The 15,452-nt window shown below is 33.5% G+C and overlaps 2 protein-coding genes across 2 annotated transcripts; both read right to left on the bottom strand.

Moving 5' to 3' along the window:
- Positions 1-5,236: 5,236 nt before the first annotated feature.
- LOC108210414 (UPF0481 protein At3g47200) lies at positions 5,237-7,232 on the bottom strand. Its single transcript, XM_017381682.2, has one exon. It carries the CDS (start codon positions 7,017-7,019, stop codon positions 5,460-5,462), a length of 1,560 nt encoding a protein of 519 aa, XP_017237171.1. The 5' UTR covers positions 7,020-7,232; the 3' UTR covers positions 5,237-5,459.
- A 2,462-nt stretch (positions 7,233-9,694) lies between these two features.
- Positions 9,695-11,788, bottom strand: LOC108211815 (cysteine proteinase COT44). Its single transcript, XM_017383509.2, has 4 exons — positions 11,067-11,788; positions 10,528-10,763; positions 10,271-10,411; positions 9,695-10,183 (listed from the first exon to the last, which is right to left on the bottom strand). Exons 1-4 carry the CDS (start codon positions 11,566-11,568, stop codon positions 9,860-9,862), a joined length of 1,203 nt encoding a protein of 400 aa, XP_017238998.1. The 5' UTR covers positions 11,569-11,788; the 3' UTR covers positions 9,695-9,859.
- Positions 11,789-15,452: the final 3,664 nt, after the last annotated feature.

The raw sequence follows: 15,452 nt of genomic DNA on the forward strand, positions 1-15,452 counted from the left end.
AACAGATAAGATGTGTTTCTGACTAACCAATTACTTATGTCAAATATTATATGATATTTATTATATGATATAAAAGCTTATGACAGCCAAGTTTCATTTTGACTTCGGCTATTTGTTCTTGCGACTGGTTATTAGTGTCAAATATTGCGGACAAATAAAATTGCAATGAATCCATTCTGGATTGTACAACTTGACCCACGATACCCAACTTCACATTCTAATTTTTACTCATCTTTTTCACTCTCTCATCTTATTTTATTCTCTCTCCCAACCTATCTCCTAAATTTCTATTCAAAACAAATTTATTTTTTTAGAAAAGAATAATTTATTAAATAGAAAAAATATCCGAATACAAAGACTCTAACACATCCCGAGGAGGAGGAGAGGTAAAAATTATAATGTTTTTTTTTTTGAAAAGCAGGACTTTTATTAGTAAAACCCAACTCCAACAAGAGAAGGGAGTGGACCTTGAGAAACAAAAAATTATAATGTGTGATGTTTATATTTCATAACAATATTATTTTATTTTTAAAATATAGTTACTATAATTATATTATTATTTCAAGTTTTTATTTTATATTTTAAAATTACTTAATTAATTTAAATTTCCATATGGACATCTCAATAATTTTTAAAAAGTTTTAAATTTAATGATTAAAACAATATTAATAACTTATTTTTGAATTTATAAATAAAGATTTTTAATTTATTGTTTTTTTTTTGAAGATATTTTTAAATTATTGTTATTACATTAATTTCTAGTGAACCATCAAATGCGATTTTTGAGTGAGTAGCTTCTCAGTAGTTAGTCAATTTCAAACATTTTTTCAAAAAATCCATTAGCTTTTCAGTGTATTATCACTTCAAACTGATTTATTTTCTACAATCCAATTAATTATTTTTATCTATTTTCTAAACTGATATAATAGGAGTAATCTTTAACATCTGGTATAATTACATTATCTTAATCGGTTTTTCTATGGTGTGTCCATGGGCACATGCTAAGCGCAGAAATTTTTGTGCTTAGATCATTTTGATTGGCTCCTACTTCTTAATAATGGTGGACCCCCTGCAAATGCACCAACCACACCAATCAAAATGCTTCAAATGCAAAAATTTTCGCGCTTAGCATGTGCCCATGGGCAGACAAACCCTGTCTCAGTACATGCCAAAATCTCTCATGGATAAATTAGTTTCAATTACCTATTTCCATTGTGGGTCCGTTTGGCTTGGTCAAACAGCATCACACCCCTACAAATTCGTGGCTATGGGTTTTTTCATTCTTAATCGGATGTCCCCCAAGGGACCTTTGTGGCTGTTGTTGCGACTGCAATGCAAGCAGCACCAGTCATTTTTAAGGATCCGTGGTAGCCGTTAATTAAAAATGACATGTGAAATTTATACTCATACAGTCATATATAGCGAGAATCTTTAGAATGGAAAACGGGCATATCGGCAGATTCCCTGTCGCGCCTCAACCTTTACCATCATTCCCTCTTCTCTTTTTGGACAATTCTTGCAAATCTATAATGAAACAAGACTTTTGAGCCAACAATGAAAAAGCTATGCCTCGGTGGCTCAAATCGGCAGGCTATAAGAGGAATTTGTGTAGGATTCCACTAACAAAGGGACTGATTTTTCCCCCCTCCCGACATATTTGGTAATAATACAACTCAACAACTATCATCTATAATTTCTGTTAATTATATAATTATGAATTTTAGAGTTTGTATGATTTTAATGTTTTTTTTTTCGAAAATTTTTTGAACATACGTTGTAACTATAATAAAATCAAATACAATTGTTTGAAAAGATAATTATTTTTTACTGGTTTAGACTCTAAATTTTTGAGTTCAATTTTGACTCGGATTATTTTATGTTTATGATATCTGCAAGAACACCATCTTATCTAAAATTATTTGAATAATAATTTTTCTTTAAATTGCATTTGTGATTGTCATTTCCAGCAACTTATATACAGTTGCAAAAGCTGTATAGAGTAATTTATGAAAAATGTTTAAAAAATAATACTTTTGTAATTCTTATACAATTTATATTTTTTGCAAATTTTTATAAAGTTACAATATTTTTACAAAACCATTTCCGGATTTAGATATTTGTGAACAAATCCCATTATATAAATATTCGTTGTGTTTTAAAAACTATTATGTATTTATTCAATTTATATACGGACTAATATTTGTCCACATAAATTTTAATAAATAATAATAATAATAATAAATAGTAATAGTAATCAATTTGAAGATAGAAATTAATATTTATTGTCTTCTAAAATTATTCTACCTTTACTCAATTTAAGCCTGAATGAATATATTTGTCCATGTGACTTTTGAAATATAAATGCCAACGCTAAATAGTCTAATCAATTTTGAGTATTTTTTCAATTTTAATATATATCTCTCAATCTCAATATATTATTAATATAGTATTAGATACAACCTATTTTAACCTTTGAAAAGTCAAAAGATAATTCATATCAACAATTTAGGATTCTCGACAAAAAAAATTGAAATTTAATTGTACATACATATCCTACTCGACTACAATCGTTAAAATAAAATAAAGTTTTGAAAACACATCTTCAGAATTTAACTATGATGCTCAACTATAAACGTTAAAATAAAACCAAATTTTGAAACACATTTCACAATTTAACCATGGGTGCTATATGTGTAATTGTAGCCAATGTGTAAAATATTACTCATATTTGACGTAGAAAGAGCATCTTTAAAAGATTAAAAATCGTTAATTTAAGTGTCATTTCAAAAGTTATCTACATTAGTTTTCTTTTTTTGATAACATGTAAAAGGGATTGTACTCCAACCATCATCTATTAACAATTATATTTTATAATTATAATCTATTTAGATAAACATTGAAGCTCATAAATTATGTGGGTGTTTGGGAGAGTGGTTTATGGGCTTAAAAACCTGTAAAACCTACTTCTGCTTTTGCTCCGTCCGATTGACAAATCTCACGAAGCGCTTTATTAAGCGAAAAAAAGCCCAGAAAAAAAAAGTTAGGAAATCTAATTTTTTTTCAAGACTCAACTTGTGCTTCTTTCTTTTTGACAGAAAACGACTTCAGCGGCGACTTTTCTTTCAACGGCGACAACGAGCTATTACCCTGTCTCTTCTTCTCGTAGCTGTTTTTCAAGTAACAAAATCACTGATGGTAATCGATTCAGCTTTCCTTCCCATCCAAACAACGGTAATGAATTGCTACACACTCTTTGTCGATCTGCAGCTTCAATTCTAGACATTTTTTGATTCAATCTGTATGTATATACTTGTAAATGTCGGGATCGTTTGAGTGGACGGAAGAAATTCACACCCTTTTTGTTGAGCTATGCGCCAGTGAAGTCGTTAAGGAAAATCGGGTTGGGATTACCCTAAACAAAGAAGGCTGGAGCAATGTTGAGCAAGGACTCCACACACAATTGAAAGTGGTGTGTACATAAACAGATGAAGAATCACTGGGAGAAAATGAAAGGGGATTTTGAGATCTTCAAAAAACTCAAATTCGGTGAAAGTGGCCTTGGATGGAATGAGATGAAGAAGACGATTGAAGCACCTGAATCATGGTGGACACATGTTATGTAGATTTGCAATTAATTTTTTGTGTGTTGGTTGGGTTTTTTGTTGTGATTTATTTCTACATCCAATCGGAAATAAATATTATCTTGTTGATGCAGGTTATGCACATAAAAAAAGATATATGACTTCGTAAAAGGGTACAAAAATAAGATACTATCATTTACAAGATTTTCGTCGCGTTAATAGTACTACACCTGAACCGTGAAACGCAAAAAAGAAATATAATCATTTACATTCATTGTGGAGAATGGTTATCAAACAGACATTCGGAGTGTGGAAAGCTACATTTGTTATTTTAGCAAATATGCCAATTTATACAATAAATACGCAAACAGATATCGTTCTGGCTACAATGACAGTTCATAATTATATCAGGAAATCAAATGTTGCAGATAACTATTTTCAAACTGCTGAACAAGAAACTTATATGCCGGAAAATTGAATTTCAAGCACCAATATTAATCGTGGAGAATCCAGCAACGAAAGCAATAACGATGAAATTTGAAATGCAAAACGTGATGAAATTGCCGGTGTTATTAAATAAATGATGCACCTTTTTACTTGTATTATTTGCAGTTGCTAATTTTTTTCTTTTATTGCAAGAGTGAAAATTTTACACTTGTAAAATATTTCATGTATTAACAATAAAAGATTTTTTATAATTATAATTTATTTTTTTTAAAAAAATAAATTATTATATTACAAAATTACCAAACTAATACCAACTTATAAGTTAAGTATCCAAACACTTGAAAACTTCCGATATCTTATAAGTCACGGTATCCAAACAATTATGGTAGCTTATAAGTCCAAACCAACTTCTTACTTTTAATCTATTTTTTTATTTTAAACAATAAGTTATTTCTTTTAAATTCAGCCAAACGGTCCCTATATCACCCTTCGATATGCTCAAAGTCAATTATAATGCATTTCTGAGTTTATCCTATATTTGAATGTAAGGGAAACTATTCAATTGAATAGTAAGGCCTTTTTTACTGTAGTATTTTCCGAATACAGACAAATACATATTCATACAATTATATTATTGCTCGAGTGAAAGAAATTTAACTTCTCCGTGAGATTTTTAAATCTATGGAAATTTTTGTTCCTTAAATCTGTTTGCGGCATGGGTGTCGTGTTATTGAAGTAGAAGACGAAACCATTCCATTAAACTTACAAAGGTGAAAACCCCACCATTTATATATTATATAATTTTATTAAAAAGTGACCAATATTTTTCTCTAATTTGGTGGATTTATTTAATTTTCTTTGCTGGAGTTGAGCGTTGACCCACTCTCTGATTGGCAATTCGGAAGGCCATATTATGACATTTTTCATTTTTCTGGTTTAACCTATGAAGGCCATATTCGAAAGTAGGTGAATATAAAGTGAAGACTTTGCCATGTCTGTTTTCATTGTAACGCTACACAAATGCTTAGATAACTGCTAACAGAAAACATGAAAAGTAATTTCAAGTTTGAATCACAGTTGATCAACAACAAGTTAGACAGTGCAAGCATACTAAGCTCATATCACCGACGAAAGCTTGCATTCATTACTACAGAATGTGGAGTAAGGGTCCACGCTAAAACTAGGTCCATTTTATAAGAGCAAGTAACTTAGAGGAAGTGTTCACTATTAGATTGCTGCAAAACCAATTAGACAAATCAGCTTGTAAAGTAACCTTCCAAGTAACCAATGCAATACACATACAGTCTAATAAACGTTCAAACCATTCAACATCTTTACATTTCATACTCACTAAACACATTCAACATAGAAATAGCTCCAGTGATATGTTTATTTGTGGCTCAAAAGGCGAAAATAACAGGGTTGCTGGTTTCAACTTGGATGGTAATAACCGAACACGCCATAGATGGTTTGTGCAAACGTAAGAATCAGCAGAACCACGGCTGCAACAAATGAGATGATTGCCCAGGGATTGTTAAAATAGTTGTGCTTTAAGGTTGCCTGCCAGGCGTTCCACCTGTGGTCATGATACTTGTTGATCTCCGCTGACAAGCGCGAATGATAACTGTCATTGATGTCGAAAACGACCTCTTGACACAGCTTGTTAAAGAGTTCAGCAACTTCGTGATCACTACCAAGCCAATGCTCAATGATCCCACAATAATGAAGGTAACCTACATCTTCGGTCGAGTTGATCATATTGTTCATGAAGATCACATATGATGTTATTTCATTGCCACAATCCAGATGACACTGCTCGAATGCTATGAGGTTGAGAAAAAGTGACTTGGTACCATCATGAATCAAGAGCCTGGGAATCTGAAGCAGCCCATTACTGAATGTTATATCCCAGAAGCGATCTGTCTTCTTCTTCTTAAACTTGACTCCAGATTCTCTCAGCTCTGTTACACAATGTGTCAACTGCTGCCTGCGTTTATCTGCGACTCGACAAACATGAGACCATTGCTTCTTCCAAACCTGTGGAAGTGGTGAAGGCCCTCTACGCAGCAAACTCTGCCTGAAAACATCCAGACAGTGAAGGCCTTGATCAGATAAAGGGTCAAATGTGTTTGTATATCCTACTGAATGTTCCATTTTGTTCCTATTACTCTTTGTCAAAGGCTCATCCGTCGGCATTAGTGGATCGAAAAAACTAAGGGCGAGCCTGGCAACAAGCCCTTTCTGATCAGGATGACCCAACTGAAGGCCTAATAACCGATCAAGAACGAAAAGGGGAATCTGATTTTCAAGCATAATCATATCGCGCTGAATTGAATGCATTGATCCACGCATAGCAAACACAGGGTCATTTCGAGAGTACCCAATCTGCTGGAATCCCTCTGAAGCGCCACGAAACAGGTCAAGAATGAAGCATCCATCAAGCACCATCATTTCCACAAACTCATTGCTACTAAGATTAATCTTCCCTTCATAACAAGCCCGAGTCCTCTCTTCAAGTTCCTTCATAGAATCCAAATACAGTTTTAAATCCTGATTAGTACGCTTCAAGATCTGGTAAAAAGACCGCCACTTGTGGCGGTCCATGTTTCTATGACGCTTCTTGCCATGATGATAAGGCCCTAATGACACAATTTGAGGAATATAAGCCTTATTATCACCTCCTTTCAAGTACTGAGGGACTCTGTAGATGGACACTCTGCCCCAAGAACCAGCCAAGTCTTCTTGCCGAGCTTGTTCAAGCTTTGCATTGATATTGATCACCCATTCAGAGATCGCTGGTCTAGGCCCTGATCCGAAAGCATCAATTTCGCGTATAGAGGAGGACTCTTCATGATGTTCCAGGAGGTATGTTTGTTCTGATCGATATAATGCTGAAGCTTGTTGAGTTGAAACTCCAGCTTCTACAGTTTCTTTGAGTTTGAGGGTGAGCAAGTACCAACTTAAAAGCTCTTTGTTGAAAACTGCCACCATTTTTTGGTGTCAAAGCTAATCTCTGGTTGGTTTAGTTGCAGCAGCTGGTTGTGGTGAAGCAACTTTTATTTATTAAGATTTATATAATAATTTATGACAAGCAATGACCGTTGGTATAGCTGCAGCTGGCTGTGGTGAAGCAACTCAAGTTTAATTAGGACTAATATAATTGCAACAGGACAGGCAATGAGCGAGCAAGCAAAAACAAAGAAATTTTGGGCAAGCATGGGCCGGGTGATTAGGATGATATATCTACTTTTGGCTATGAAAACGAGATACAAGTTGGTGGGGGCGGTGGGGCAGTTGAAATTATTTGAGATTAGAAACATTTGTAGTACATCATTATCACTGGTTGGAGTGTGTTTTCAATGGCTATTAATGGCTAATCTTGATTTAAAAATGCATCTTTTGAGTGGTTTCACTTGTGTGTTTTATTCAAGTATTCAGCTCGTATCATGCTGGCGTCTGACTTGTTTCTGAACAAAGATTGTACAACTCCGCAAGTTGCGGTTCACGAGCACAATAGCGAGACCATATCATGAAATATTGGAATTCAATGATGGATAAAACACTACTGTATCACTTTTTTTACCAAGTAAAGATCAATTTAACATTGATGAGATATGAAATTTTGTTTTTTCTTTAGGAAAATGGTCAACCTTTAAAAGTTTTGTTTCTCATGATGTATTTTATTCGTCTTTTGTTTTTTCTGAAATGCAAATAGCTTTGACCAACAAATCTAGCATAAATGAGTAGAAATTTTTATGATACAAAATTGTTATGTTCGAACTAAATCAGCCCCGTCAGATGCAGGTAAGGTCCAATTTCCAAACACTACGATTGTTTCTTCTCTTATCTTCTAAAGACATGTGAATGAAAATCAGTTTTATAATCAGATTCTTACGTTTTGAGATTTGTCCCGGTCTAAGTGGCGAAATGCTAAGTGGGAGACATTGACATTTCCATCGGAGAGTGGGGTCATTACGAGTTAGGAGAGGTCTCCACCGTCCGATGAGACTGCAAGGACGAGTCTCACTTTATTTTCATCCTACGGAAACCGAGGACCCGATTGGTCTCCAGCGCCACCGCATTACATTTTATTATTCATCATAATTTATTTGACTTGTAGAGATTTCTATCAAGATTGTGTTTTTTATATTTTAAAACTTGACATAACTCATTACTTGACATAACTGATTACAAGCATACTGTTGTTTGTTGGAAATTCCCACGAATTTATATACTACTTCCACTGTTTATTTGATTTTTTAATATATATTTCAAAGTTTTTTTTATTGTGTAATTAAAATTATTATTTTAATTGTTTTCCTACAAAAATATATAACTAATACTATTATAATTTAGGAAAATATTTTTTTTAGAAAAAACAGTATTTTCTATCATACAATTTAAAATTTTAAAATGTGTGCTTAAAAATTAAACAATATAATATTAATTATCTGTACTTGGTGAAACCAGAACCAAGCATTTGGATTTTGGATGTGGCAGAGGATGAAGATGGTATCAACTTCTAGAAATGAAATTTAACAACAAATCCAACTAGGTGGGGGTAGTTTTATATTCTAAATATAGCATAGACCTCAATTATTTCATTACAAAACGTTTGCATATCTTTTTTTAACTTGGAAGGATTGTGTTTGTTGCTTGCTTCCTCCTTAAGTCTAATCTTCTACTATGTCTTATAATGCATCTTTAACATGATATCGTTATGATTCAAGTTCACTCCAGTATGATAAAATTGACTTGTCACACAGCATGAAGCGCACAGTTTCACAGGTTGAAACAGGACATAATACAGTACAGTAACTGGACAGTTCGGAGAATCCAATGGGAACCTAGTAGGGTCTGTTTGGCTTCGTGAGTTGGTCAATCTTACACCCAACACCTTTGCACCACGGTTCAGACGCGAGTTGTTGACAGTTATGACTGTTATGAGATGACTGCGAAGCAAGCAGAGCCAGTCTTTGCAGGAATGCATGATGGCCATGAATTATCAGAGGCGTGTGAATTGTACAACAAAAATTGTTTGTGAGTTTGGCAAATCAACATCAGCCAATCAGATTCATATCCAGAATTCTTATTCCATTTTTTATATATCTCTTCCGCCCATTTTCTGCACAATTTGTTTTTTTTATCCAAACGATTCTTTTACTACTGTGAGGTAACAATTCATAAATTAGTACATTTTTTTTGCTATTTAATTACACACGCACACGCTAGGAGTTGAACTCTGATCTCCCGCAAGGGGATCAAGAGTTCAACCACTGCACCAACCTTTTTTGCTATAATATACAACATCTCTATATTTATGTCAAAAATTTGGTCTTAATATCTTTAGCTGAGAAAACAAATGTCGATGATATGCTGCAACAATTGTTTATCACCTCTCCTCGTGTTTAAAGAGTCCATCGCGACTAATTGAACAAAATAGCCCATATATCAAAGTTGTATTACATATCAGAATTGGTTTTTGACAGAGAGCCCATGTATCAAAGTTGTTCTGATTTTTCTTATGGGTGGTTCAGTGAAGGCTAAATTTTTTAAAGACTTGCCATCCAGTGGCATTCCATATGCCCACGAAATGCTTAATAACTAGAAAACTGCTGATACAAAATTTAGTACATGTTAACTTGCGAGTCTGCACAAGATCAATAACATAAAAGCCCATTTCGATGATATCAGAATCACAATTATTTTTCAGTCACAAATCGTTCGACAATTGGAAGATTATGTATGCTAAATTGATTATCCGAATGATATCAATAACAAACATGTTCATCAAACAATAAATGCAGATCACCCAGGAAAGTTTACATGTACTAAATGAAAAGCATAGGAAGAATATTGTTGTATTGTTCCTTTGATTGGTAAGAGCTGCTTATAACTTGTCCTAGTCTTATTTCACCCCTGGCCTGGCCTTGAGCTTCGGCTTTCTTGGTCGGGTAAGAAGGCTGCATCGCAATTCCACACTTGCCGGCGGATGTATCAGCCACATTACGCTCCATTTTGAAGTATCCGTTTTCGCCCCAATGGGTGCCCCAGGAGTTCCTCACCAGCCAGTAATCTTTTCCATCTTCTCTACCATAACCAACCACAACTACTCCGTGATCTAATGCAGTACCGCATGTTCCACTAAATATTCCCTGAGGAGATACTTAACAATGTTAGACTACAAGTTGTTGGACTAAAGACACTAAACATATGACAGATACTATGAAGAGCATAGTTACAGAGGTATAGAGTTGTAGTCCTCTGCCCGCGGCTTCTATAGCAACGCTAACAGGTTGATGTGCCACGGCCTTTTTCAATGCTTTCTCGTTATTGACTGGAACATCTTCATATCCATCTATGCTTACAACCTTTGAATTCTTCTGCAACATTTCAAAGTTAAATATTAGTAACCATTTCCATTTGAGACAATCTGATTAAGGTTGAGGCTAATAGTTGCATGTAAGTTTGGTTGAATTTGTTGAGGTACAATACTGACCCGGGCAGGATCACACTTCAAATCAACACCACGGTAAGGGTAGTCATCTTCAGTATCCATGCCACCATTAGAAACGATGAACTCAAAAGCATAGTCCATCAAACCTCCACTGCATCCAAGGTTATAGGATTTGTCACAATCCACCAGCTCTTGCTCAGATAATGAAATAAGCTCTCCTGTCACTATTTTGTTAATTCCTTCCACTGCTGCCACTGTCGAAAATGCCCAGCAACTCCCTGTTTCATATATCTAGTTAATTTTTATGGCTGCCTGTATAGTTAGACATGTTCATTTTATACTAATTTGGGTTCCATCTACAATATTATGCAGTAATGCAGTATCTCATTTCATGAAAGCAAAACTGATCGATTATTATCATAGTCAAATTTACGTGAAGTAGAACTAGGACATACGCTAGTATCCTCACAATTATTAACAGATCCATTGATATTAAAGAGCCCGTTTGACTGAAATTATGACTTATGACTCAACGTGACTTGTGACTTAACATGACTTATGTGAAAGGGAAAAAAAATTACCGCAGCTTCCTTGATCTTTAATAGGAGTGACAGCACCCCTCTTCCTCCAATCCACAGATTCAGGCAACATGCCATCCTCACCAATCTTGACAGCATAACGGTTGCTGATCGCGCCATTTTGAGACTTTGCAAACCTACGTTTAGCATCCGTCCTGGTGCCCAGATAAATGGACCTGTACTCCTCATTACTCAGATCAGCAAACTTGTTCAAACCCACCCTATAACTATGATTACCCGAGTTGTGTTCATCAATAAACTTTAAATTATCCTTAAAAATCTCGAACCTCCTCTTCTTTTCTATTTCCAAACCATTACTACTGTATGTTTTTCCATGCTTTTTCATCCACCATTCGAATATGTCCTTAACCTCCTCTTCACGCCTCCATTTCGATTTTCGAATTATCCTATCTTCTTCGAATTTGATGATGGAGACCTTAGCTGCATGGGATAGAGAAGCAAACAGCAAGAGCAAAAGAATGGTGCTTGTTGTGGCTTTAGACATGGTTGATGTATCAAATTAAAATAAAATAATGTGCAAACAAATTAAACTTGTATAGTTATGAAAGTATATGTGTGTGTGAAGTAAAGGCAAAAAGAGGAGGAAGAAAGCTTGAGAAAGTTGCAGAGGGAAGAGACATCTCATGTGCCTATATATAGCGAGTATTTGTGAGAGATCATAATTTTCTAATTGAGAAAAAAAATAAAAAGTGTCCAAGTAGTTTAGTTGTGCAACGGAGAGATAAATTAATGAATGGCATGCAATATAGGTAGATATCCAGGGAAAGAGCATGAGAATCGGGGAAGACACTGGCCTAGTGCCTCGTCATTGTTCGGTCAATAAAAATAGTGTTATTAAAACTAAACCTTCAAGTTTAAGCTTGTTAGTAGTATGATCAGAGAGTTACATTAACCCAATAACCCCCAATAGTTGTCATCATAACAATTCCTGGAAATGTTTTATACGATGTCCTAATTTATAATTTAAGTGTGTTTGATGGAAAAGTCTAACAATAATTTATTATACATACTCTTTCTCTTTCTATTTATATTATAATTAAAAGAGAAAAAGGAATATCAGATTAACATGATGATTCTTATATCAGGTTAAACCATGTTTGGCTTTCATTTGCATGATACAAGAAGTGTACATTTTGATCCCTCTTAATATCATAAAAGTATTCTTGTATTTACAGGAGTATATAATGATTAGCCATATTTGTATTAACATGGGCCTCGTAATGCTAAAATGAAAAGATGATATCTTCTTTCATATCAAACGAAAGGTAAAGAAAAAAATGAGATTGAAAGATCTGAATGAGTGCGAAAGTGGACAACGTAAATTTGATTTATACCCGTAAAGGAGTAAAATGCTGCAGTCTAGCCTGATACAAGTCTAATAGTGGTATTAGATTACTCTGACATTTCTTTTACTCTAATTAAAATACTAATTTGCTAATGTTTGGACACACTAATATCATTTGGGACTTTTATTATCTCCAATTTCATAATAATGACAATTATTGTGTAAACACACACACATATGTATATGTTATACTCCCTCTGTTTTTTTTTATATGACGCTTTGACTTTTGGCACACATTTTTAAGTGTTTTGACCGGGTAGTTAAAAATATTATTTTTAAAATTTTTTTTTCTGAATAAAAATTTTGATTATATATTATTATTCAGAAAAAGAAAATTTAAAAAATAATATTTTTAACTACCCGGTCAAAGCACTTAAAAGTGTGTGCCAAAAGTCAAAGCGTCATATAAAAAAAACAGAGGGAGTAGTAAATTTTTATTTGGCAGAAAAACCCTTTAAAATGCTAACAATTGCATAACTAGTACTCGTATCGACCTATGAGCATTGTAAGCGGGTTGTGCATGAGCTATGTAAGTGGATCTTTGACATGTTGGAAATAAGTTAACTCTAAAATTTGAGTTACTTTGTTTAATAACTTTAATTTAAATAACACATAATCAAGGAGTTGGTACATGTATACAGTTGGAAAGCCGAAGTAGCGGTACATCATCAGTAACTTGAAATCATAGTATATGCACACATCTCGTGATTTGAAATTACTGATGATATGTACTCCCTCCATCCCATTTTAAGTGTCCACTTTACCAAAAAAAAATCCCAAAATATGTGTCATACTCTTTAACCCATGCAATTTTTTACTAGTTTCAATATAGCATTAAATACAACCAACTAGTTCCAATATGAAGAAAGGTCATATACACACTAGGAGTGATGCTATACGTAATTAATATTTATAAAAATCAAGGTGAATAGGTGTGTGAAGATAATGATAAAACATTACATTAATTGTTTTTTAATATGTGTGAAATTTGCAAAGTAGACACTTAAAATGGGATGGAGGGAGTATTAAATAAAGTACATAAGTGACATGATTTGTCGAATACATGAAGAATATTTTAAATAACTACGCTGGTGATTTCAAGTCGCCGATTAGTGATCACAAGTCACTGACATTTCGCCAAAAGTTAAAATAACAGTATTGTCTCTCGCATCTTTAATGACATGAGATCAGATCGTTAATATCTCTCACCATCATCATGAAAGTGTAGGTTAAGCGTACCAAACAGCCTATAAGTATACAACCGACCTATACTTGGTCATACTGAAATTACGAAAGTTGTCCAAGTCTTGTTAACTTGACCACTAAGAGACGTTTAAAGGGGACCCGTTTCTTGGTTATGGTATCGGCCTATCGGGGAGGAGACTGGGGAGGGATTGTGTTGAATCCATAAAACTCTCAGTAGTCGGTGATGTCATTAGCATTAATGAAAGCCATGTATTTATATAGCTAGGTCACTGAATCATAACCGAAAAGAAATCCCATTAGGCCACGCCTCTCTTATGACGGTCCAGGCCTTGAATCTTAACCACAGTCTGATGCATGCAGTTTGAACGGCCATCCAGAGATAATATACATGAAATTTCCGTCCATGTACATTGATACCTTGTATGATTCCTAGGCTGCTCCCCCTTAACATATTCAAATGAGACCGGCGCCGATTACCATAGTATAATAAGTGAACATCAAATCGTAATTCTAATACTACATCACCAGTTTCTGAATGTTTATATATATATAAATCAATACTGTATTACTTTTCACCGCAGATACTATATACTATATTGGGGTTAATTATCAAGTTGGTCACTGAATTGAGTTTAATTTATCAAATTGGTCACTAAACTGAAAATGGTATTAAGATGATCACTGAAATCACGATAAATATCAAACAAGTACCTCGAAATATGAGTTCAAGTATCAAAAATACGATTTCTAGAGTTTTACACATTATTTTTAAATGTTACCACAACCAACCAAAAGGTTATGACTTCTAGTATGATGATAATATATTTAGATTTTATAAAGTTTATTTATTATCTATTTTTATTATATAGTTATTTTTTTGGTTTTAATTAAAAATAAATTATAAATGAGCTTAAAAAAGTACTCCTCTGTTACTCTATGTTAGTCGTTTTGATTTTGTGTACGTATTTTGAGTTGTACAAATAACTTACTTTTACATATTATTTTTCAAAATTTCTTTTTCTGAATAAAAGTTTAATATCTATAATTTTATTCAGAAAAAAATTGAAAAATAATGTGTGGAAAGACTTTTTTTTATACCTCAAAATACGTCTAAAAAATTAGAACGGAAGAGGTATATCATCATTTATCATCACGCACATGCATGCATGAGCTGATCTTACAAGAGACTGGCCTATTTACCGAGACTTAAAACCAGGATTTTAAGTTATCTCTGATTTTAAACTAAAAAATGTTTTTTGTGATAATTAGGAAATTGGCTTAACGTCAGAAATATGTCAGAAGCTGATTTAATGTCAGAAATTAGTTTGAGCTAATTTTGTCAATGACTATTTTTTTAGAACTTTTTTTGATAAAAATCACTCTTAAATCATAAATTACTCATAAATCACTTTTATTATTATTATATTTTTAATAACTCATAAGTTATTAATAAGTTAAAATTATCCAAACAAACATTTTAAACTCTCAACTTATAAAAAAAATTATGCTAAACTATAAATCCCGTTAAGTCATAAATCATAATCTCAACCAAACGCGCTCTTTGAGGACTAACCATTGGGCAATGGGCTACATATACACTTGTTTAAAATGTAGTGTGGTGTGTTTATTTTGTTTTTGTTTTAGATCAATACATTGGTTCATTTGGTTTGCAGCTTATTACGTAAACTCTAGGAGTTTATCCGATGCGCATTCAAAAGGGTACGATTGCGGTTCCTACATTAAGAAAAAAAGGGTCATTCAATTTTCCTCATTTTGATCTTAGGTGTATATATTAAATTTGAATATTTATTTAATAA

This window comes from Daucus carota, chromosome 3, assembly GCF_001625215.2.
Source record: "Daucus carota subsp. sativus chromosome 3, DH1 v3.0, whole genome shotgun sequence".
Lineage (NCBI taxonomy): Eukaryota > Viridiplantae > Streptophyta > Magnoliopsida > Apiales > Apiaceae > Daucus > Daucus carota.